At 45.4% G+C, this 21,983-nt stretch overlaps 1 protein-coding gene across 3 annotated transcripts in view; it reads left to right on the plus strand.

Annotated features, from left to right (window-relative positions):
• The window catches only part of CACNA1E (calcium voltage-gated channel subunit alpha1 E), a 494,249-nt gene that overhangs the window by 259,447 nt on the left and 212,819 nt on the right, over positions 1-21,983 (plus strand). For all 3 annotated transcript variants that reach the window (XM_083621522.1, XM_083621521.1, XM_083621523.1), the window contains exons 6-8: positions 3,923-4,026; positions 6,820-6,972; positions 9,872-10,053. In XM_083621522.1, coding sequence (XP_083477648.1) covers positions 3,923-4,026; positions 6,820-6,972; positions 9,872-10,053 — 439 coding nt within the window. The remainder of the gene's footprint in view (positions 1-3,922; positions 4,027-6,819; positions 6,973-9,871; positions 10,054-21,983) is intronic.

A 21,983-nucleotide genomic window follows, 5' to 3' on the forward strand; every position in this document is an offset into this window, starting at 1 on the left:
TATTTACATGCCTTTATTTCTGTCTTTCCTCAGTGCAGAGAACAACATGTCTGCACCCTCTTTACAGCCACAGCAGAGAGAGAATAACTCCACCCATGTACTTCCAGTACAGGGTCATGTGACACTCTGAGCTAACATCCGGTGCTCAGTGCACATAATAGACTGTCCCTTCTTCCCACGGTACAGTCCCAAAACATCAACATCCTGTTTGGCTTTCCAGCCATCTGGAGCACTCAGCAGCATTGCTCCTTTTTCGTAACAACCTCCCCCAAAGGAATCAATGCATGTTGCGGCAAGCAAAGCGTGATCCAGAGAAGAAAACAAACAGTTGTTATACACATAACACTCCCCTGTTGTTTCAGTTCCACCCTTGGAACTACCCGCCACTGGTTTTCCCAGTGTACCTCTCTGGTTGTCTGGCTTCCAAGGAATGAGTGCATCTGCATTACCTTGGCTAGCAACTCTCTGTTGTGTCTTTGTCTCTGACTTAGACACAGCTCCAACCTGTCCTCGGTTGTTTACAACAGCAACACATGCAACAGCTAAATTAGCATACTCTTCTGAGTACCTTTTGGGTGGTTCACCCTTTGTGACTCTCTCAGACCTGCGCAAGAGGTGCTGATCCTCTCTGCTCACTGGTTCAGCCTCAGGACTCTTAGGAGAACCAGTTCCAATAGCGAACAGTGGTTCATCCTTCACCTGTGAAGGTCTATCCATTGTGTGAGATTTCCTCTCAATGACTGTGACAACAGAGCTCTCTGAGCTATCACTGTCGCTCTCAGTACCACTGTACTCTGTGAAATCATCATCATCATCTGAATCGTCCTCTGTGGGAAATGTGTGTACTATCACTCTCTCCTGTTCAGGAGCACTCTCTAGAACTTTTGTGAGAATCACCTGACCAGATTCAGACAAAATTACTCTGTAGAGACCCTTTTCATATCCCACAAAAATGCCTCTGGCATTCTTTACTCCACCTGGAGCTTCTGTCCTCACATGAGACCCAAAAACCTTGAAATGGGCAACAGAAGGTTTTCTCTGGAACAGTTTCTCAAAAGGAGAACTTCCCAACTCTTTCGAAACCTTTCTCACCCATGCATGACAAAACGACATGAGTGACTCCGCCCAGAACTCATGTGGCAGATGTGAACTAAGCAATTGCGCATTCATTCCCTTTTGCAATTCTTTGTTCACTTTTACACAAACACCCCTGTTCCACGCTTCCGCTGAAACAGCAATCTTGTGTCTGATCCCCTTCTTCTGCAGGAACCTCTGGAAATCCTGTAAAAGAAAAATCTGCTTCTCATCTGTCAAAAGACAATCAATGTTAGCATCATGCATATCTTTAACCTTGTCACAAAATTCCTGAAACCTTTCCAAGGCTTCCTGTGGCCTCTTTAACACATAAACCCAGACAAAGTTAGAGAAATGATCCACACACACAAGATAAAATCTTGCATTGCCTCTAGATGGTTCTAGAGGACCAATCACATCAGCATACACCCGCTGAAATGCTCTGTCGACCCTGGCCACCTTCTTGGCGCTCGTTTTGGTCACACCTGCAAGAGAAATCATGTTAGACTCAGAATTACATTCCATGTAATCACTTTGGTCAAAGTCCAACAAATACAGTCCACCTTTCTGTCTGGCAGAAAGATATAACTCTCCATCTTTGAAGATCTCGCAGCTCTCAGCATCGTAGGACAATCTCAGTCCTTTCTTTGCAATCTGCGAAACACTCAGCAGATTGAACTTCAGTTCAGGAACCAAGTAAACATTGTTTATTGTCAAGTTCAGACTCTTAAGATAGACAGTCCCTTTTCCGGTCGCTTCCAGCTCCTGACCGTTGGCCTGTGTCACAGCGAAGCTTTGCTTCTTAAACGATGAAAAGAGTCCTCTGTGTGGGGACATATGAACCGTCGCTGCAGTGTCGATAATAAACGCGTTCCCAACATCTGGCGTGGTTCCTTTCGCCATCAAAGCCCTTGCAGGTTCCACCATAGGCTTGGTATGACTTTTGCCTGCTGCCTCAGGCTTTGCTGAGCGGCCCTTCACTCCTTTCGGCTGGCATGGCTTCTTGCAGCTCCGCTGAAGATGCCCAGCCTGTCTGCAATTGTAGCATCGGACAACGTTCAAAGCTACAGCATTCTCTCCAGTAGCAACATCAGTGGGGGAATTAGAACTCCGTTCTTCCCTCCCCCTGTCCTTGGCATCCATTTTGAATCCAAGCCTCAGCTCTCCACTCTCGAGCCAGTTAAAATCCAAAAGCTCCTTTGAGCTGTTTTTCTGCCTGTCTCTCAGGCAGGCAATCTCCAAGCTGTTACAAAGTCAAAACAACTTTCGCTTTCCCGGCTCTGACTGAGCCAGCCCCAGGTGTCAGTAGTTTTCCACTGCCCTGACTGTCGTTGCTTAGCAACTGTGCATACCTCTCATCCTTATCTCGCCGCAAGAATTTCTGGTATGCAAGCCTTTCCTCTCAGAGCTGTTTTTTTTTTTTTTTTCAAACGCAGCTCTCGTGAACCAGAGAATAAATCAATCTGCATTCACACTTTTAGCCCGATATTCAGCATACCTTTTTGGGGCTCCGTCGCTTGGAAAACACCCCCTCTTGGGGCCAGCCGTCTGTTCAGCTTCTGGCTGCAATTGCAGACGTTATCTTCTTTCCTTGGTGCAGAGGATGGCACACGATCCATCAACCTCTCACCTCTCATGCTGATTCCCATGGATCAGATAACCAGCAGCCTCTGCTACCATATGTTGATATCAAGCCTTGTCATTCAGAGGCATTTGGTACTCTCCAGGTGCCCGGCTTGATTCCTTGTTGGCCTCCCCCGTCAGTGACTCCCGGCAAGACAAGGCGAGGTCTTTATCGGCCGATCCTTCTTCAAACGTGAGAAGAACACAGCCACTCCTCCTCCCTCACTCCCTGCCATCCCCAGGGAGGGGAAAGAGACAGACAGAAATGTATTTACATGCCTTTATTTCTGTCTTTCCTCAGTGCAGAGAACAACATGTCTGCACCCTCTTTACAGCCACAGCAGAGAGAGAATAACTCCACCCATGTACTTCCAGTACAGGGTCATGTGACACTCTGAGCTAACATCCGGTGCTCAGTGCACATAATAGACTGTCCCTTCTTCCCACGGTACAGTCCCAAAACACCAACATCCTGTTTGGCTTTCCAGCCATCTGGAGCACTCAGCAGCATTGCTCCTTTTTCGTAACAGTTCCACCCCCCCTTTGTTAAAATACAGAATTGAAAGTTGTACTTCCCGCAGCTGCTTTTCAGGGTTTTTTTTTTTTTTTTAAGAGTGCAAAGAATGCGGTGTGCATTTGACCCTACATTTTAACAGTTGGGGAGACAGCAGAGGGAGTATACAGAGAGAAGGGGAAGAGAGAGGCCAGCCTAAAATATCTTTTTAAAAAATCATCATTATGATCAGATGCAGTCACAATGGGTACTTAAGCTCTGCCTTGGCTTGGGATGAAGACAGGTAATGCCAGAGGCTTTGCGGAACAGGGGGAGCACAGCCCTGTTCCTCTCTTTTCCTGGAGAGAGCTCTGAGGCCTGGGGGGTCACACCGTCCATGCCCCCCATCTCCCAGTTCAAGTCCCCCCTCGTGCAGAGGAACCGGTCGAGCCCGTGAGTGCTGGTACGAATGCAAGTCTGGCTGGATCAGGCTGAGCTGGAAAATGTGAATCTCGGCACCAGTGTGCATCTTTTAATTGCTGCTCAGCTTAAGGATGCTAAGTTTAGACCGAGAAATGGCTGTTGACTCACAGCGGAGGGTAAGGTGCACCAGTTCCGGCTGTCAGGTGCCTGGTGTGCGGAACGCCCCCTCCTGCAAGCAAGCAGGCAGGCAGGCATATGTGCATTGCCCGAGATCTATGTTTAGTAACTTTTCTTCTTGTTTGTCTCCAGCATCCTCGCCACAGCAGGGACCCACTTCAACACCCATGTGGACCTAAGGACGCTGCGGGCAGTGCGAGTGCTCAGACCCTTGAAGCTTGTCTCAGGCATTCCTAGTAAGCATCTGGTTTCTCCCCATCCCTCCCTCCCTCCCCCCTCCTGCTTCCTCGCTGAGCAGCACTGGTGTTTACAGCGTGAATCCTTCGTATCCCACTGTGCTGTTCACAGAAGCGCCTTACGCAGCCAGGGGGAATTGCTGCAGGAGATGCTGTGCAAGAAAGTCCCAGGTTCACACATTCTGGGGTGTTGCATATGGGGTGATTGCTAAAAACTGGGTTGCCAGTTCTCATGAGCCTGAGCCCCTCGGAGGAGCCTGGTGGGCAGGAGCTTAATGGTTGCGTGTGGAAGTCCCCAAGCCACCCCTCAAAAATAATTCACACATCACACATAATTTTAGTTTAAGGTTTTTGGCATAAAAGTTTGGGCCACAACTTTATTGAAATTACAAATTCTGTGAGTGGTTGCTTAGGCATTGGTTATGACTATCTGTCCCCCTGCCTGGGACAGAACTGACTATCTGAACTCCCTCGGAAGCAAGTGAAGGGATAACAATATTGGGGATCAGTTGAGCTGAGCGTCAGTCCCTCACCGCTCACCCAACCAGCTCCCCAAGGCTTGCCGGCCCTGGTCCCATTTCAGGGATTGGACAAAATCATGGCAAGCCCCAGGATTCCTTTAACGGAATTCCCTTCCACCACCATTGGAGGGGCAGGCCCAGCCTATCCTGACCCCTCCTCCACCAATTTTTATAACCAATGCCTAACCGCAACCTTACAAGTTGTGACAAATTGCTACGTAGTAGGCAAAAACCAGATGGCACCAGCCAATCAGCCAAATGGCAAAATTCCTACTAGGCCCCTGAACCAAGGCAGACAACCCCATGACAGGCAAAGCAAGGTCAACCGGAACACAGGGCGGGCAGGCGATCCGATGCACTCAGCGAAAGAGAAAGGAAAAGGCTAATTGCTCCAATATTTAAAACCTTTGGTCCCACCCACCCAATTTGCAACATACAATTTGACCCAGCAACCCGGTCAACCAATCGTTGCTTCAGGCACTAACCATTTAACCTGCCTGGCAACAGAGGTTTGGCCGGGTAGACCCCACCCTAACCCGTGCTCTCATTTAGGGGAGAACACGCTATGCAGGAAATGCCGCCTGGCGGGCCAGAAAAATAATCCTGGCTGAAGATTAGGTGGGCTCCCACACTGCCTATGCCAACTAGTTCAGGGATGAAGTCTGAGAGACATGGGGGTGGAGCATACAGCAAACACACTTTATCAGGCCTGCCTCTGGAGATACCATGCTGAGAATGCTATCTTCGTTTGTCCGGAGTGTGCATATCATCACCTCATGAGCCCGGTGGTGTGTATTACCCTGTCAAGCGGCAAGAACTTCACCATGCCTTGATCCACTTCCTCAGAAATCTTGGAAAGCAGGGGAGTGCCACGCCTTAGTGGTCAAGACATTGCTACCAGCTCCAGTGGGCTGGGGGAAGTGAATACATGGGGGAGGCAGTTGCAGAAGCCAGCAAGTGAATGAGCAGGCTGGTGTTGTTTGCTGAACTCTCCAGCCAGGTCAGAGTTTTCATGGGCGTGCTTTGAATTCCATAATTTATAAAACCACCGCTGAGTCAGCAGTCTGCAAGACAACCTGAGGATTGTGACCCTGCCTGGCTTGTTTGCACAAGCATCTTTCTCTCTCTCTTTTTTTTATAAGATATTTATTAAGATTTTTTAAAGTATTACAATAAAATGAAAAAAAAATAACAAAAATACAAAATAAAAATAATTAAAAACACACAAATTTTCCATTGCTTATTTTCCTTTAGCCTGTTTCCCAGACCTCCTCATACCTCCCTTTTTTGTATTCCACCTCAAATTGTTGGTTCAGCAAATCCTTACCATTATGTTTTTACCTATTTATAACCCTTTTTTCATATTCTCTTAAAGCATTACAGCTGGAAACCACTTAATTTCTATCCAACATCATTCTAACATTCGTTAATTTTACAATATTTCTGTAGATAATCTTTAAATTTCTTCCAATCTTCTTCCACCGACTCTTCTCCCTGGTCTCGGATTCTGCCAGTCATTTCTGCCAATCCCATATAGTCCATCACCTTCATCTGCCATTCTTCCAAAGTGGGTAAATCTTGTGTCTTGCACAAGCAGCTTTCTCTTGTGCAAATACCTTTGTTGCATGGTACATCCATTGCCTCCTGCATCCCATAAGATGCTCTTAAGGGTGGTTCTGGTGGACAGCCCTTCCTTTTGCTAATGATTGTCCCATTTCTACCAATTCTGTGATGTGCTGCCAGACCAGCACCTACTTTACTTCGCTTCCCTCGGACTTTAGCATTGTAGTAGCCAGCTTTCCAGATAAGATTTTTTGTAACCGCTTCAGTCTTTGGGCTTATTCACACTACCTTTTCCACTGCTCTTTCTGGGCATGGTCTGCCCTTTAAAGCTCTGTCCCTGAGCACCCTTTATTTTTGCTCCGGAGCTTTTCCAGCAAAAAAATCCCACACTCTTTAAAGCTGGATTGAAGCAAATGGCAATATGCAGAAAACCTGAACTTGGGGAAAGCTCTGTGCAAAAGACATGGAGTTTTAAAGCATGGAACTATGCCTGGAAAGTGCAGGGCAAAGGGGAAGTGTAGATAAGCCTTATATTGTATTCTTAATATTGTAATGGCTCTTCTTCCCTCTTCTCCTTCTCCTTCTCCTTCTCCTTCCCTCCCTCCCTCCCTCCCAATCTCCTACTTGTAGGAGAGGAACATTGTCCCGACCGCATCTGGCAATGGTACTTCTATTTTTAATTGCATTCTCCCCCTTTCTCTTCATCAAGGTTTACAGATTGTGCTCAAATCCATTATGAAGGCAATGGTGCCTCTCCTGCAGATTGGTCTCCTCCTCTTTTTCGCCATCCTGATGTTTGCAATCATTGGCCTGGAGTTCTACAGCGGAAAGCTTCACCGGGCTTGCTACGTAAACAATTCAGGTGAGGAACGTCACATATCCCCTCTCCTTTTCCAGCTTAGTTCTAGCCTTTGACTTCTCAAGTGCTGCCATGGCAAACACAGGAAACCATCAGGGGCTTCTAGGGTGGCCACCATGGCACCGATTCGCCCCATGGGATGTGGCTCCTCCTCCGTTGCATCTTGGTGCCGCTGCTGGCAGGAGGCTGCTTCGATTTTCCTTTCCTACCACAACAGGAGGAGGAGGTGAAGGAATTGGCCACTGGAGTCGCACCATGCTCACCTCTGTGCTTTTTGGACATTGGGGGGGAAGTGGCCCCCACCCCAAAAATGTTGCCGGGGGGCAAAAGGGCTTGGCCCCCAGGAGCTGGTGCCCCTTCCCCAGACCTCTCACCCTAAAAGGCTCAAGGAAGATAACGATAGAAACATTGCCAGCAATAATAATAAAAATAACAACTTATTATTTATACCCCGCCCATCTGGCTCGGTTTCCCTAGCCACTCTGGACGGCTCCCAACAGAATATTAAATATACAATAAAAGATTAAACATTTAAAACTTCCCTAAACAGGGCTGCCTTCAAATGTCTACTAAAAGTCAGATAGTTGTTTATTTCCTTGACATCTGATGGGAGGGTGTTCCACTGCCGAAAAGGTCCTCTGCCTGGTTCCCTGTAACCTCACTTTTCACAGTGAGGGAACTGCCAGAAGGCCTTCAGAGCTGGACCTCAGCTGAATGATGGAGGTGGAGACGCTCCTTCAGGTATACTGGACCGAGGCCATTTAGGGCTTTAAAGGTCAGCACCAACACTTTGAATTGTGCTCGGAAACGTACTGGGAGCCAATGTAGGTCTTTCAAGACCGGTGTTATGTGGTCTAAGTGGCCGCTCCCAGACTCCAGTCTCACTGCTGCATTCTGTGTTAGTTGAAGTTTCTGGGTCACCGTCAAAGGTAGCCCCATGCAGAGAGCATTGCAGTAGTCCAAGTGGAAGATAATTGGAGCAAAACCAAATAAAAGTTCATCAAATTGAAATCCTCACGGAAATATCCTTACTCTTTGTTGACCTCACCCTAAAACATATGCATGCACACACAGTTTGGAGTTTTATGCCAGATTTCCCAACACCAAAAACGACTACACAGGAGAGGATTTTGCTTTGGGAGTTGTGGGTGTTTTGCAGTGAGGTGCATGGGTGTTTGCAAGGCAGCCCTGATAACTTCAGGACACAAACACTAACTGAATCATTTTGTGATGAAAGGGTAGGGGAGAAATGGAAAGATCCTGAGTTGTTGAAACACCTCCCCACCCAGCACCACCAAGTGGAAACCAGAATACTGTTGAAAACCAAATCACTGCCAGATGGCAGCTGTGGTTGTAAGGTTTTGGGTTTCTAAGGCAAGGGGGTTATGAGAACGGATATTTTAAATGCACAGATTCAGAAGCATAAATCACTTACTCTGCTGAATCCTCACATTTTGTGCAGGGTGTGTGTGTGTGTAATATAGAATTTGCAACACTCTAGTGCCCCGCTCAAATGTGGCAAAGAACCTGAACCCAAGGGGATGTTGGGTGAAGCTAGTTGGCTAGTTGTTGGCTCAGCTCTCAGTTGCACCCACTGAGCTCTTTGGGGAAAGTAACTGGAACACAATGGTGAGACCGTGTGAGGAGGGTCAATACTTAGTGCCTCCCATAAGGAACTGGAAGTCTCTAGGAGCAATTGGGCAGTTTTAACTCACCCACCCCAAGAGTCCTCCTGGGTGCATTGCAGTTGGGGATAATGCACAATGAGAGCCAAATTCTGGTGCTGGGGAGGCCCAGCCTCCTAAAGAGAGAGGATGCAGTGAGTATCCATGTGTGCCAACCACACAGAGATGCACTGTGCTCCCATGGAAATTCTTGCTGCAGGAAAGCTACAACGCGACAACCTTTTTATGGGGCAAACCAAAGGTCACAGAGCTGTGAGCAAGTTTTTTTTGAATTCCCTATAACTTTTCATCAGTTGTCCAGTGAAACAAGAGGTGTGGTGTGTGTGTGTGTGTGTGTGTGTGTGTGTGTGTGTGTGAGATGGCCCCCTCCTTTTTGTTGTTTCATTCCGTATCTTGACAGATGAAGAATTCTGGAGAACTCAGAAACATGCCCACAGCACTGTAACATTTGGGTTGGATGTGGAACTGCAATGCCACGTGAGCGAGATGAATAAACACCCAGCAATAAAAGATAATGGGAGAGGATTTACCCCAGCAAATTATTTGTCAAAATTACAAATACCCAAATACAGACGGTCATTTACCCTCACTAGATTCAACGTGCTGCCATCTGCCTTATTGCAGGGCAGATTCGAGGGTAAACCGTACGTGGAATGAGTCTGCCCCTGCAGCTTGATGGAGGTAGAAACTGTCTCTCATGTCTTGTTACACTGCCGTTTCTATGGGGATATACGCTCTGTATTTATCACTTCTGTTATACAAAAATCTCCAAATGGGTCCGAACTTCAATGTCGAAAACTCCTGGTAGAGGACAAGGATCTAGAGATCACGCTAAGGGTGACCAAATTCTGTGCAACTGCCATAAAACTTAGGGAACAAGCTGTGCTACCAAAATGATTAAGCTTTTAAATGACAATTTTAGGTTATATTTTAGTGATCAAGATTTAATATATATTTTTAACTGCCGCTGTATCTGTATTGTCTCTGTTATACCCAATTGCAGTTCAATGTATTCCTCTTGTGTTTTATGATTTTCCTGATATTGTAAGTGAGCCGGAACTGGTCTGTGACTGTAATAATAAAATTCATTCATTCATTTGGGCTGGTTGCAATAAAGGTTATACAATACTGTGGGTCTTCCCTGCTCTTGGGGACATTCCTTTTGCTTTTCATTGCTTCACCTGTGTCCTATTGGTTTAACCTGTGTGTGATTTCAGGTGAATTGCAAGAGTTGGACCCGCCTCATCCCTGCGGGGTGCAGGGATGCCCTGCAGGTTATGAGTGCAGAGAGTGGATTGGTCCCAACGACGGGATCACCCAGTTTGACAACATCCTCTTTGCTGTGTTGACTGTCTTCCAGTGCATCACCATGGAAGGATGGACTACAGTGCTGTACAATGTGAGTAAAACCTGCAAGGAACGACTCTGAAGATAAATTAGATCTTCCATTTAATCTACATTGTGATGTCTTCGGTTTGCCATTATTATGGTGTTTTCACTCCATCTCCTATATAGCGTAGGTCTTGCCCAGTTCACCTTGTTTAGCATATGCCCACTGCAAGTGAGAATCAGAATCAGAAGAATATTTATTTGCATCAGCCACTAGCCATAACAATAAAATAAAATAAAACGTACTGAAGATAGAGGTAAAAACTTAATTATACAAAGTACATTTTGGAGGTTTACACCAATAATCCAATAATAGATCTTATTCTAATTGCCCCCACTAAAAACCTTGCAGTTTTTGCTGTCACCTGATCATCTTGATCTGCTAAAAGAAAGGACACAGTAGCAATGGTTGAGTCAGCCGACATGGACAATAGTAGAGGGGTAATAGCCTCACTCCTCAAATCTTTATAAAGATTGCAAGCCAGAAGCATGTGAGCCACTGACTCAATACTGCCACCTCCACAGGGACATAACCGTTTTTCCAGTGGAATTTTTTGAAATCGACCCTCAAGTACGTACAGCATACTCAATCTTGCAAAAATGAAAGCTCGTTACTATTTGGGAATTGTTAAATTTTGCAAATAGAGTGCCAAAGTGTCAAAATGACTAGGTAGAAAATAATCATAATTATGGCCACATTTCCTTATTGTGGCCAAATTGTTCTGTCACTCGATATCATATAGGCACTGTCTAATTAAATTGTTTGCTTTACTGAAGCCCACTGTTAATAACTGTTGTGGTAATAAACCAGAAAAGTAAAGCTTTTGGTTAACAATTTTAGTCCAAGCACTGTCGTGGCAATCTTGCGATACCAAGGGTAGTGGACCTGTGGGGTTTCAATTTAGTGAACAAGTGAGCTTGTTTCTACTTTTTTCACAGTATTACATCTATTCCCTTCAGTGCTTCTATATTAAATTGTATGATGTGCATGAGTTGTGGGGGTTTGGTACATCCTCAGGCATTACTTTAACAAGTGAGCTGAAGCTGAAACAAGTGAGCTGAAGTGTTTTCCTGCCTGTGACTTCCCTAGTTTTTGGTACAGTAGCATCATGTTAAACCACTTCTGCCTCCTTTTCCCAAGTGATGTCAGTGTGGACAGCAGGCTCGCATAACTCATTGCGTGGTTGCCTGCAGTGAATAAGAAGTACCTCCAGATTGCTAGGTGAAAAAACTTGAAAATTGGAATAATTTATTTGTTTTCTTCTTGCTGTCTCTTTGTATGTGTGAGTGGGCAGGGCAACTTTCCTTTTTTTGTTTTGTTTCACAGACTAATAACTTTTTCTCTTTAGGAAAGTTAAGGATTTTTCTTTTTCTTTCTTGAGGAAAGGATCACAACCCGTGAGGTGTACATTTATCTTACTTTTAATTCTGGTAAATTTCGCGTGCTTTTGGATTTCAAAAACCTCCCAAAACCTGTTGCACCAGAGGCAACAGAGGGAAAAGTGAAATACTATATACATCATGGGATGGTATGCTTCTGTCGAACCTCTTACATCTGTTGTGTTTTGGGGGGCCTGTGGGACAGACCAGAGATGGACAGGACAGGGAGAAAGTTTCAGGCAATGGAAATTTTAGCTGGATAAAAATGGGATGGTGATGCAGAAAAAAAAACCCTCAAGGGAAACATTTGCAGGATATAAGTTCCAGAACGTTTGCCAGATCTTCGACTGACAGTGTGCTTTGACAACTTCCAGAGCCAAGGTGACCAGGCTCTGATGTATGAAGTGACCCCTGTCTCCCTTTAGTAAGGTTCACCTCTTTAAATTGTATATGCTCTAGTGTCATGAATGAGCCAGCTCCCAGGGAAAGGTTGTTGCCAACTGAAGAAAACAGCCAAGAACAGAGAGGGTTAACTGCCATGCAGGATGAACATTGTCTAGTGCCAATTCCCCCGCCCCTTGGAATGCTGGCTGATAAGGGAATGGCGGGGAGCAAGCTAGAATGCGGTCAAAGCACGGCCAGAAGCACAAACAGGCGGGAAAGAGTTAAGAGACAGGCTCTCAGAGAATGGGGAAGAGGAGGGAGCTGACCCACTCAGTCCGAGGTCTCAACGAATGGGAGGGCTGCAAGATAGGAAGCAAAACAAAAGGCGTATGAAGCAAAAGTTCAGTTGCTTCTGGTCACGCCGGAAGCAGTCTTCAGAAGGGTCATATTGATTGATGATGGTGGAGGCTGTGTTAAAGCCGTCCAGAGCTATCTGTTTCTTTTGACGATAAATCATCCTTTTTAATTAACTACGCTCACTCAAGCCGGGGACTGGACTCCTGACATCTAGCTTAGAACATGGCACTCATTCAGTGCTCTGTTGGTTTCTTTGCAGGTGCTCAGGCAAGAAGGACTGAGTAAATGTAGGCTCATGGCAGGTGGTGGGGCTGACTGCTGAGGGAGCTCCAGCTGGACCCTTGATTTGTGTCTGGTTGTGCTCCCTGGTCAACTCCTCTCCAGATGTGTGCTGCTGGATCATCAGGTCTGTGTGGTGCCTCCTAAGCCACATCTTCTCTGTTGGCAACCTGGGTGTGTCCTGGCCACCTCCTCTTAACTTGCAGGGCAGTTTCATGACATCAGGTCAGTTAGAAAACCACTGTCAATCTCCACAACTATATTCAGCTGCAAGACACTGTTCCAATGTTCTTTTAGGTTTGTTGCTGCTGCTGAAGATGAATAAAAATAGAATCGGATGAACACCTGCATTTGGGTAGGCTCCCCCCCCTCTTTTGTGACTTAGCCATATGGCATGATCTGTACAGCCATGCAGGGGCTGTCATAACATCAGCCATGGGGGAACTAGCAAGGTATACAAGTTAGAAACAGCGATTAGGCTCCTGACAAAGCAAGTCTTCTGAGGGCAGACACATTCGGTAATTATCTAAAATAAGGCTTCTCAGCAACCCCCATCAAACTCTTCCTGTCCCTTCACATCTCTTCCTCCCCCCCGCCATGAACTGCGGTAGTACGTGTATTGAAGTGAAATAATTCCATTATAAGTATGCAATACAACTCCTATAGGAATCTGATCATGTAACTGTGCTTAAAGGCTTGGCAGACTCCCTTGGGTGAGGTAGGCAGCAAGAAAGAACATAGTTCTTAATGATGGTGCCGAACTGCAGGCGTGGTGGCTGTGCTCCCCCAGCCGGGAGGTAGCAGAGCAGCTAAGTGCTCAGATTGGTGCCTTCCCCTTTCTGCTGGGAAACAAAGCCCTTGTTTCTTGGTTCCTGTGGCCTGTGCTGCTGTAAATAACTACAAATACCAACCATTTGCGCCTCAGCAAGGTTACTGTAGAGAATAATTATTAGTGTTTCGTCTCTGAGAGATTGGACTACCCTCTCTGGAGACTAAAGTTATTTGATGCATTCAGTTCAAAGCTGCGAGGGAAATGAATATCAAGAAATGAATTCATTCATTTGCTTCTATTTTATCCGTTTATTTTTCAATGCAATTCCTTTTTTTTTTTCAAAAAAAGCAACCTCGGGACCGCTGACAACAATTATGCAGGACAACAAATTCTGATCAACACAATTTCAAATGAAAAATGCAGCCTGGACAACAGTGACTTATCAAAATAGCAGCATGTTTTAATAAAGATTTGGTGGCATTTGGAATAGAAATAATATATTTTCAATTACTTGCTAGGCAAGCACTCCTCCACAGGATGCGTTCTTGCCAGGCCTTGTGTTACCTCTCCTCCTAAGGGGTTGGGGTGAGTCTGGGGCTGGGCCAGGGGTCCAAGCACAACATGAGGGGTGTGTGTGTGTCTGAGGGAGACAGGCAAAGGGTTTTGAGGGGGAATTTGGGCATCTTGAATGTGACAGCATGCTCTTCAGGGTCCTTAGTGACATGAAAGGTTTCTGCACAGCCCCAGTCCTGTTCTTCACATAAAGTCCCCATGGACTCAAAGCGAGGATGGACTCTGAGAGTGCGGTTGGCATCAGTGTAGCACGATCCAGTTTGTGTTCTTGTTACAAGTCAAGAAAGAAATGGTGTTTTTTTATATATATAAAAAAGTCATTGTCAGTATAAGCTAAGTGAAAAATGAACAGGGAGACAGCAACGTTGCAGTTTGATTTTTTTTAAAAGTGTGTTTTGCTGCTTTCTGCACGTCATTCATCTATCAAACAACATTTATATGCAACAAACGTTTAGAGGTTTCAATGGCTGACCTCAAGTGAACAGGTATTCTGTTTTATCTAGGGAAAATGTCAGTCTGGGGGTGGGGGAGATTATCAATTTTACACTTGGCAAAATAAAAATGGAACACGTCAGTTCAAATGGAAATTACCAGTTATGGGTGGAGAAACATCACATTTGTATTTGTTTGCATGTTTTTAAAAAATTCATTGGGCAGTGGTGGGAATCAAGGTATTTGAAAAGGTCATGGAAATGTATTGGAGCATGACAAATTAGTTTTTATTTTCACAGCTGTGGTAATAAATTTATTTTGGAATTAAAATAAATTTAAAATTGGTTTAAGCAAAACATGATAGAAATGGGTAGATGATGATGAGAGCCTTTCAGTCTGGGAATCTCCAAGGGGGGTGGCTTCCTATTACAATTTAACTCAAATCATACTTTCAGAACAGCCCACTGGCAAGATGGGGAAGGCAAGAGAGTAAAGGGCTGTGCTACTCCTTGAACTCAAGACCAGCATTTCAGCATTTCACTGTGGTTACATGTTTCTGATCGACAAATGAGCTATTCTGCTGCGATGGCATCTCTCTGCAATCTGGTGCCGTTCACATAAGGCTTCAGCAGACCAAGTAAATAAATGCACATAGAGTCTGATGGTCCTCATGCAGACTGAATCATGTTACTGTAACTCGCTGCAAGAGTGATTGTGTGGGCTGAGCACTGTGGAATAAAAATGCAACAGCTAGTCATTTCGTTTGAAACAGCCCCTTGCCTGGCTGCCTATGAATGGTCTGTTTGGTGCCATTGAATTTCTCCCAAAGTGACTGTTTTATACAAAACTGAAGGATCCGGTTTCGGTGAAACGTCTATGGGAATTTTAGAGAAAATCCGAAACAATTTAACTCAGCTTGGTTAAGTTTTTCCAGAGGGGTTTTGTGCGTCTTTCACACAATGCACCCCAAGACCAGTAGCCTGACGGACAGTTGGCCCGTTTACCTGAAGTCAGAGCTGGTCTTGGTAGTGAGAGAGCAGGGGTCGGCAAGGCTTACCGGGCATGGGCTGGATCACTCCCGCGGAGATCCTTCATGGGCTGGAAAAATGCAGCGCGATGCTGGAAATTGCATCTGCGCATGTCCACGGCACCGTAATCAGTTCTGCGAATGCCCAGACGCTGAAAATCACACCTGCGCAGAAGCGATTTTCGAAGTCTGGGCATGTGCAGAAGCGATTTCCGGCACCACAGACATGCGCAGAAGTGATTTCTGGCATCTGGGCATGCGCAGAAGCGATTTCCGGAGCCGCAGAAGAGAGTCCCCACACCATGCTGCGCTGGTTTAGCACTGCGTGCGGGGACTCACTGAGTGGGTAGCTTGGTTCAGGAGCGGCTCGTGGGCTGGTTAAGTGATCCTCATGGGCTGCTTCCGGCCCATGGGCCTTAGGTTGCTGGCCTCTGTGAGAGAGTCTTGTGTCATTCCCCACCCAAAGATTTTAGAAACATTTGCTTCAAAATTTGCCTTTTCCTATAGCCTAGAAAATGCATTTTATTTGATATCATAACCACATTGTTTTCATTGTCACCAAAATCCTGGCCCCCACATGCATCTAGTACACTTTCTAAATTCCACAGTATCTGCCAGTGAAACCATGAAATCTCATTAAGTAAAGAAAAGTGCCATTTTATGCATGTACACTCAGAAGTGTACTGTCACCTTGAGACACATTGCAGTCTAGTAGCTACTGTAGATCACAGATCATTCCATTTCAATAATGTGGGCAGGATTCACCTAAGGAGCCTCATCAGCTTATGCAATGGGTAGGGTTGCCATATTCCCCAAAGTGAAAATGTGCACGTTGTTGTTGAGCTTTTTTGGGGGAACAAAAAAATCCACCTGGACGCCATTTGGCTGAACGATTCTCAGAGCAAAACCCAGACGTATGGCAGCCCTAGCAATGGGGCTTTCACCATCCCCACCCCCCACCCTTGCAATTGGCTCTGGGGAAATGGAGAGAACCTCCAGAAGGGTGTGTGGCAGGTGAAGAGGACGGAGTGATTGTTCTCTCTGGGGTCATTCCACATCAAATCAACGCAAAAAACCAAAGGTTTCATTAATTCTTTCTATCACACTATGGATTGTAGGAAAGTTGTACCCAGTAACCATCTTCCCCCCCTACAATGTCCCAAAAATGTACAATTTTGTTACAAGACATAAAACCCCCCATAAATTTCATTCTTTGTCAAGAAAGCGCATGTCTTTGCAATAATTTTCACCATCAAAACCTTTTGATTCCATCATGCCCACATGCTGAAACCTAGTTTTTGCACCAAAAAACTACATTTATAATTTTTTTTAGGCATTTATAAAATCTTTTGAGTGCTGGTGTATTTTTTCCTGAAATCATCATCACGTTTTTGAGCTCTGTGTAGAATTTCAAAGAGATCTGATCATTGGCTATGGAGGCAAATAAAAATGTACACAAGTCCGAGGATCTCAAGAGGGACAGAAATGCAGATTTCACGAAACTTTGAAGTGCTATAAAATTAAAACCGTTTGAGATAGAGGGGAAAAATTTAAGGGGGTTTCTTTCAACCATAAGGGAAGGGTGTACACCAAGTTTCACCAAAATCTGAGACAGTGGTTGACATGACTGCATTGAACTGATGTGGAATGACCCTCTGGCAAGCTGAAATGCTTCCAGAGATTATGCTGTTTGACAGTGGAACAGACTCCCTTGGGAGGTAGTGGACTCTCCTTCCTTGGAAATTTTTAAGGTTGGATGGCCATCTGTCAGGGATGCTTTAGCTGAGATTCCTGCATTGCAGGGGGTTGAACTAGATGACTCTCAAGATCCCTTCCAACTCTACGATTCTATGATTATAGTGCAACATTGAATTCCATCCTTTGTCAAAAAGTTTGCAAGCGGGTTAGGCCAATGGCTGTTATACAGACTCAGGTAATTGCTCACATGAAAAAGCAAATGTTTGAGAAATGGAATATATTTTTTAAAAGAAAAAAGAAGCAGAACATGTTCGCATGCAAACTCAGGAGAGCCTTGGTCAGCAACTAGAAGCTGTTGTCAACACCTAGAGGTTGTCATCTGCCGTATACAAAATACTACTCCAAAACCCCATGAACCCCCTAGATGTAATAAAAAAAAAATGGGAGGACGACATAAGCTATGAGATTAACCCCACTCAGTGGACCAGAATGTGGTCTAAAACCCTTTTAAGTCCATATCAATGAAAAGGAAAGAACTCACTCTAAAACTCACCTACAGGTGGTAATTAGCGCTAATACGCCGAGGAACCTCACCAAAATTCTGGAGAGGGTGCACCTCCACAGGCACATACTTCCACATGTGGTGGGAATACCCCAAAATCCAACTATTCTGGACAACAGAAATATGCAAAATAACTAAGCAAGTATTAGAAATAACCCCAGAACTGGCCCTACTAAACATCTCCCAAGACAATAATGCCCACTCACATCACAAAGAACTCATAACCCACCTACTCTAAACAACCAGAAACAACATAACTAGACAATGGAGAGACCTGTCAGGTGTAAGCATGGACAAAGGGTAACAAATAGTATGGGAAATAGCCTTACTAGAAAAATTAACCAATAAAATGAAACTGGCACAGGGACAAATAGAAGAAGATGCCTTCACTGCGGTATGGCTCCCCTTTATCACATACACAGCCCAACAAGGCAATGACAAGAATCCGCCAACAGCATACGAATCAATATGGCTAACCCGATCCAAAACATCTATCCACCCTACTCACACATGAAAACAAAGTTCACCACAATGAATCACAAATGAACAACCACATCCTAGGCCGACCCCCAGCCTCTCTCAATACCAGAGGAACACAAGCGAATAGCAAAGAGAACCTGCACAAGCGACGCTGACACAAAACCCCACACATACATTAAGTAAAATAGAAACATCGCCACCCGACCCCACTCCCACTCACCATTCCCCCTCCACCTCTCCCCCCTTTTCTTCCTAATGTAATACTAATGTCTCAACAAATGAAACTGATTTGTAAAAAATCTAACTTGAAAAACAGACATTGCACATGCTTTTGTAAACCAAGAAATCTTTAATAAAAATACTTTCAAAAAAACACACAAAATACTAGAGGTTGTCATGAGGGAGGCTGAGGGGCTGGCAGGTCAGAAGGCCATTTCCTATCACTACACACTGCCACATCCTTGGCTCACTTGAGGGTTGACAACAGAGTGTGGGGGTCAAGCACAGGGGCAAGATTCAGCCCAGGAGCTGCCAGTTGCTAACCCCTAAGCTAGAGAGAGATACATTTGTGATGAAAGTGATGATCAATTCCAGGCAAGGTGGTTGTTGGAAACATTGTCTCTTTGGCATGAGTCAGGGGATATACATAAAGAGAGAACAAGTGACACCTGCTTTCCAAAAGAGAATGCTAACAAGCACGGAGAGAGCAGAAGTTATTCTAATTAAAATGCATGCTCAGGCAGAAAGACAGAATAGAGACCAGATTTGTACCCAAAGGCGCTTAGAGCAGATCCAAGGTTGTGGAAAAGAGACCAAGCAGAATGGTGCAATGTTATATGCACAATTAATAAACTCTCTTGTTTGGGAAAAGCAAAAGTTGCAGGAAAGAGAAATCAGCTAGCATTCTGGAATAATTTACACAAAAAAACCCCATGTTTTCTTCTTTCACAAAAGAAAATTGAATATGTGAAATATCCGGAATGGATTCTAGATACCTTCATTTGTGCGGCTTGTGTACGAAAGTTGCCCAGGTTTCTGGGTAGAGGATTGGTGGTTGGTGGGGAGGTTTGGGAGATGTATTGTTTGTACCACTTCTCTCTGACCAGTGGAAGCTGTCAGTTTGTGACCTAGATCAGAGGAGAGAGAAATGGCAGTCAAAGACAATGGTACTTCGGGCACAATTCCATCACAATGACCAGGTTTGCCACAGCTCAGACAAGTGCATGGTTCCTCTTCTAATTTCCTGTTTATCCACAGGATAAGGATTCTGGAGTGCTAGTCATTAAATAAACCAATAAACAGTGAAAAGGGCTCTCACCATTCAGATGCACAGAGTGCTGACATATCCTGGCTAGAGGAACACAAGTGTCAGGGACTGGGCAGAGGAGGAATGGTGGGAATCGCCTCCCCATCCTGACCCTTCCAGGGAGGAGGAAAAGGAAGACAGCATAGATTTACAACAGGGGTTTGAGGGAGGTCACAGCTCAGAGGCGGATGAGGGGAAAAGCTGGGAAAACATGGGAGAGCCAGGACAACACTCGGCTGACATGTTGTCATTAGAAAGCATTCCAGACCCTCCATCTCCCAGAACCTGGTGAGCCCTAAAAGTAGGAGAGCAAAGAGCTCAAAGACAGAGGGCTACGTCTCAGACTTTCTTCCTTGTGGCTTCCATCCTCTGTAAGGATGTGCCACGTGATGCTGGCTAAGAGCCAGAAGTGGAGTCCGAAAAGAGAATGGAAAAAGGGAAGATGGCTGCATGGCTAGCCCTTTTCCAGGCTCTGCTAGCGTTACACCCATCTACCTGGCCACACACAAGGGGAGGGTGCTCCAGAGCAGGTATGACAGGAAGTCCTCCCTCTCTGGAGCCACATTCCCCCGTGTGTCCGCTCTAGGCAACAGGAAAATGTTGTACTTGACTGCTTCAGTGATGATACATTCCACACCTTCTCCCCCTAGACCCCCACCTTTGTGTGGAATACAGTGGTACCTTGGGTTACAAACACCTTGGGTTACAAACACTTCGGGTTACAGACTCCGCTAACCTGGAAGTAGTACCTCAGGTTAAGAACTTTACCTCAGGATGAGAACAGAAAATACGCAGCGGTGGCAGCGGGAGACCCCATTAGCTAAAGTGGTATCTCAGGTTAAGAACAGTTTCAGGTTAAGAGCAGACCTCCGGAACAAATTAAGTTCGTAACCAGAGGTACCACTGTATGCTAGAAATTGTGGTGTGATGTCCCTTCCCGCTTTAGCAAACCGTCTAAAGGAGGATGGAGGAAGAAAGGAAAATACCCTTGGCTACTCCAAGTTTCCTTTGTGACCTCAGAATGAGGTAGCTCTGAGCCTACCCGCCAGTCTGTAGTAAAGGCTGGCATCATCTGGGTCCTAATTGCAGCTATAACAAAGGCAGCATTTTTCCATCTCCGCCAAGCTAAGCAGTTGGCTCCTTACCTCTCTCGCCCTGACCTAGCCACTGTGATCCACGCAACGGTCACCTCCAGACTGGATTATTGTAACTCGCTCTACGTGGGGCTGCCCTTGAGACTGACCCAGAAACTCCAGCGGGTGCAGAATGCCGCAGCGAGACTCCTTACGGGGTCTTCGCTGCGAGATCACATTCACCCGGTGCTATGCCAGCTGTACTGGCTCCCGGTGGAGTACAGGATCAGGTTTAAGGTGCTGGTTTTAACCTTTAAAGCCCTATATGGCCTAGGACCCTCGTACCTACGGGACCGGCTCTCCTGGTATGCCTCACAGAGAAACTTACGGTCTTCAAATAAAAACACCTTGAAGGTCCCAGGCCACAGAGAAGTTAGGCTGGCCTCAACTAGAGCCAGGGCTTTTTCGGCTGTGGCTCCGACCTGGTGGAACACTCTGTCACAAGAGACTAGGGCCCTGTGGGACTTGACATCTTTCCGCAGGGCCTGCAAGACAGAGCTGTTCCGCCAGGCCTTTGGCCAAGGCACAGTCTGACTCCCTCCCTTGGCAATCTTCGCGGAGCTCTGGCCCAATGGTGGCCAGTGGCTTGAATTTAATTAATTTTATAATGAATGATTTTAGAGTGTTGTTTGTGCTGTACATTTGTACTGTTTTATTGTTGTTAGCCACCCGGAGCCCAGCTTCGGCTGGGGAGGGCAGGATATAAATAAAATTTATTATTATTATTAATCCCTGTGTGAAGTCCAGATTAACAATAGCATCACAGTAAATGGAACCAGCCCACCGGCTCCTTTTTGGAACTGTGGACCGAATCCCCAATTGCTCTGCGACAGTGATGGTTTTTATGCATTTCAGCGTACAGCTTGATTGGGAATATGAATCATTGTTCAAGTTGCAAAGCCTTATCATCCATGAGTAATAAAATGTGTAACATTGGTTCGCCTGAGGCAAACTTACGCCTAACGGGCCCACTTGGGCCAATCGCAACTCTAGATTCTTGGTTCCTGGATTTTTCCATCAAACCTGTTGCTGTTGTTCTTTACCAACTTGAAGGCAGTAGCAGGTTGTGACTATCTAGGCAGGTCATGCCAGTAACAGGTCATCGTTGTATTTTAACATATGGAATTGCAGGCTGGTAAGATTAAATGCACATCTGTATATGGCAGGACATGGTGTGCCCTGCAGACCGGACAACCAGAACAAATGCCCACATCCTCCTGTGGGCAAGTGGATGACATGCTTGAGTCCTGATGCTCGTGTATGTGCATATTTCCTTCTAGGATAAAATCTGCAGCCCAAATACATGCTTATTTGAAAGTCGGCTCCAGTAAATTGCAGATGACTCCCAAGCAAGCATGAGATTAAAGCTTAAAAGCTTTCATTATATAATAAGTATCTAAATGTGCAGTTATATATAGAGAGAGAGAGCAATCCAGCCAAATTTAAGCACTTTTAAATGCAATTTGTATATCCACAGGTGATTCTTAAGCACACGTTTTAACACTTCCATTTAAATCAATGGTGCTTAAAAGTGAATTTTGACTATATTGTGCCCAC

Source organism: Podarcis filfolensis, assembly GCF_964270895.1.
Source record: "Podarcis filfolensis genome assembly, chromosome: 6".
NCBI classification, from domain to species: domain Eukaryota; kingdom Metazoa; phylum Chordata; class Lepidosauria; order Squamata; family Lacertidae; genus Podarcis; species Podarcis filfolensis.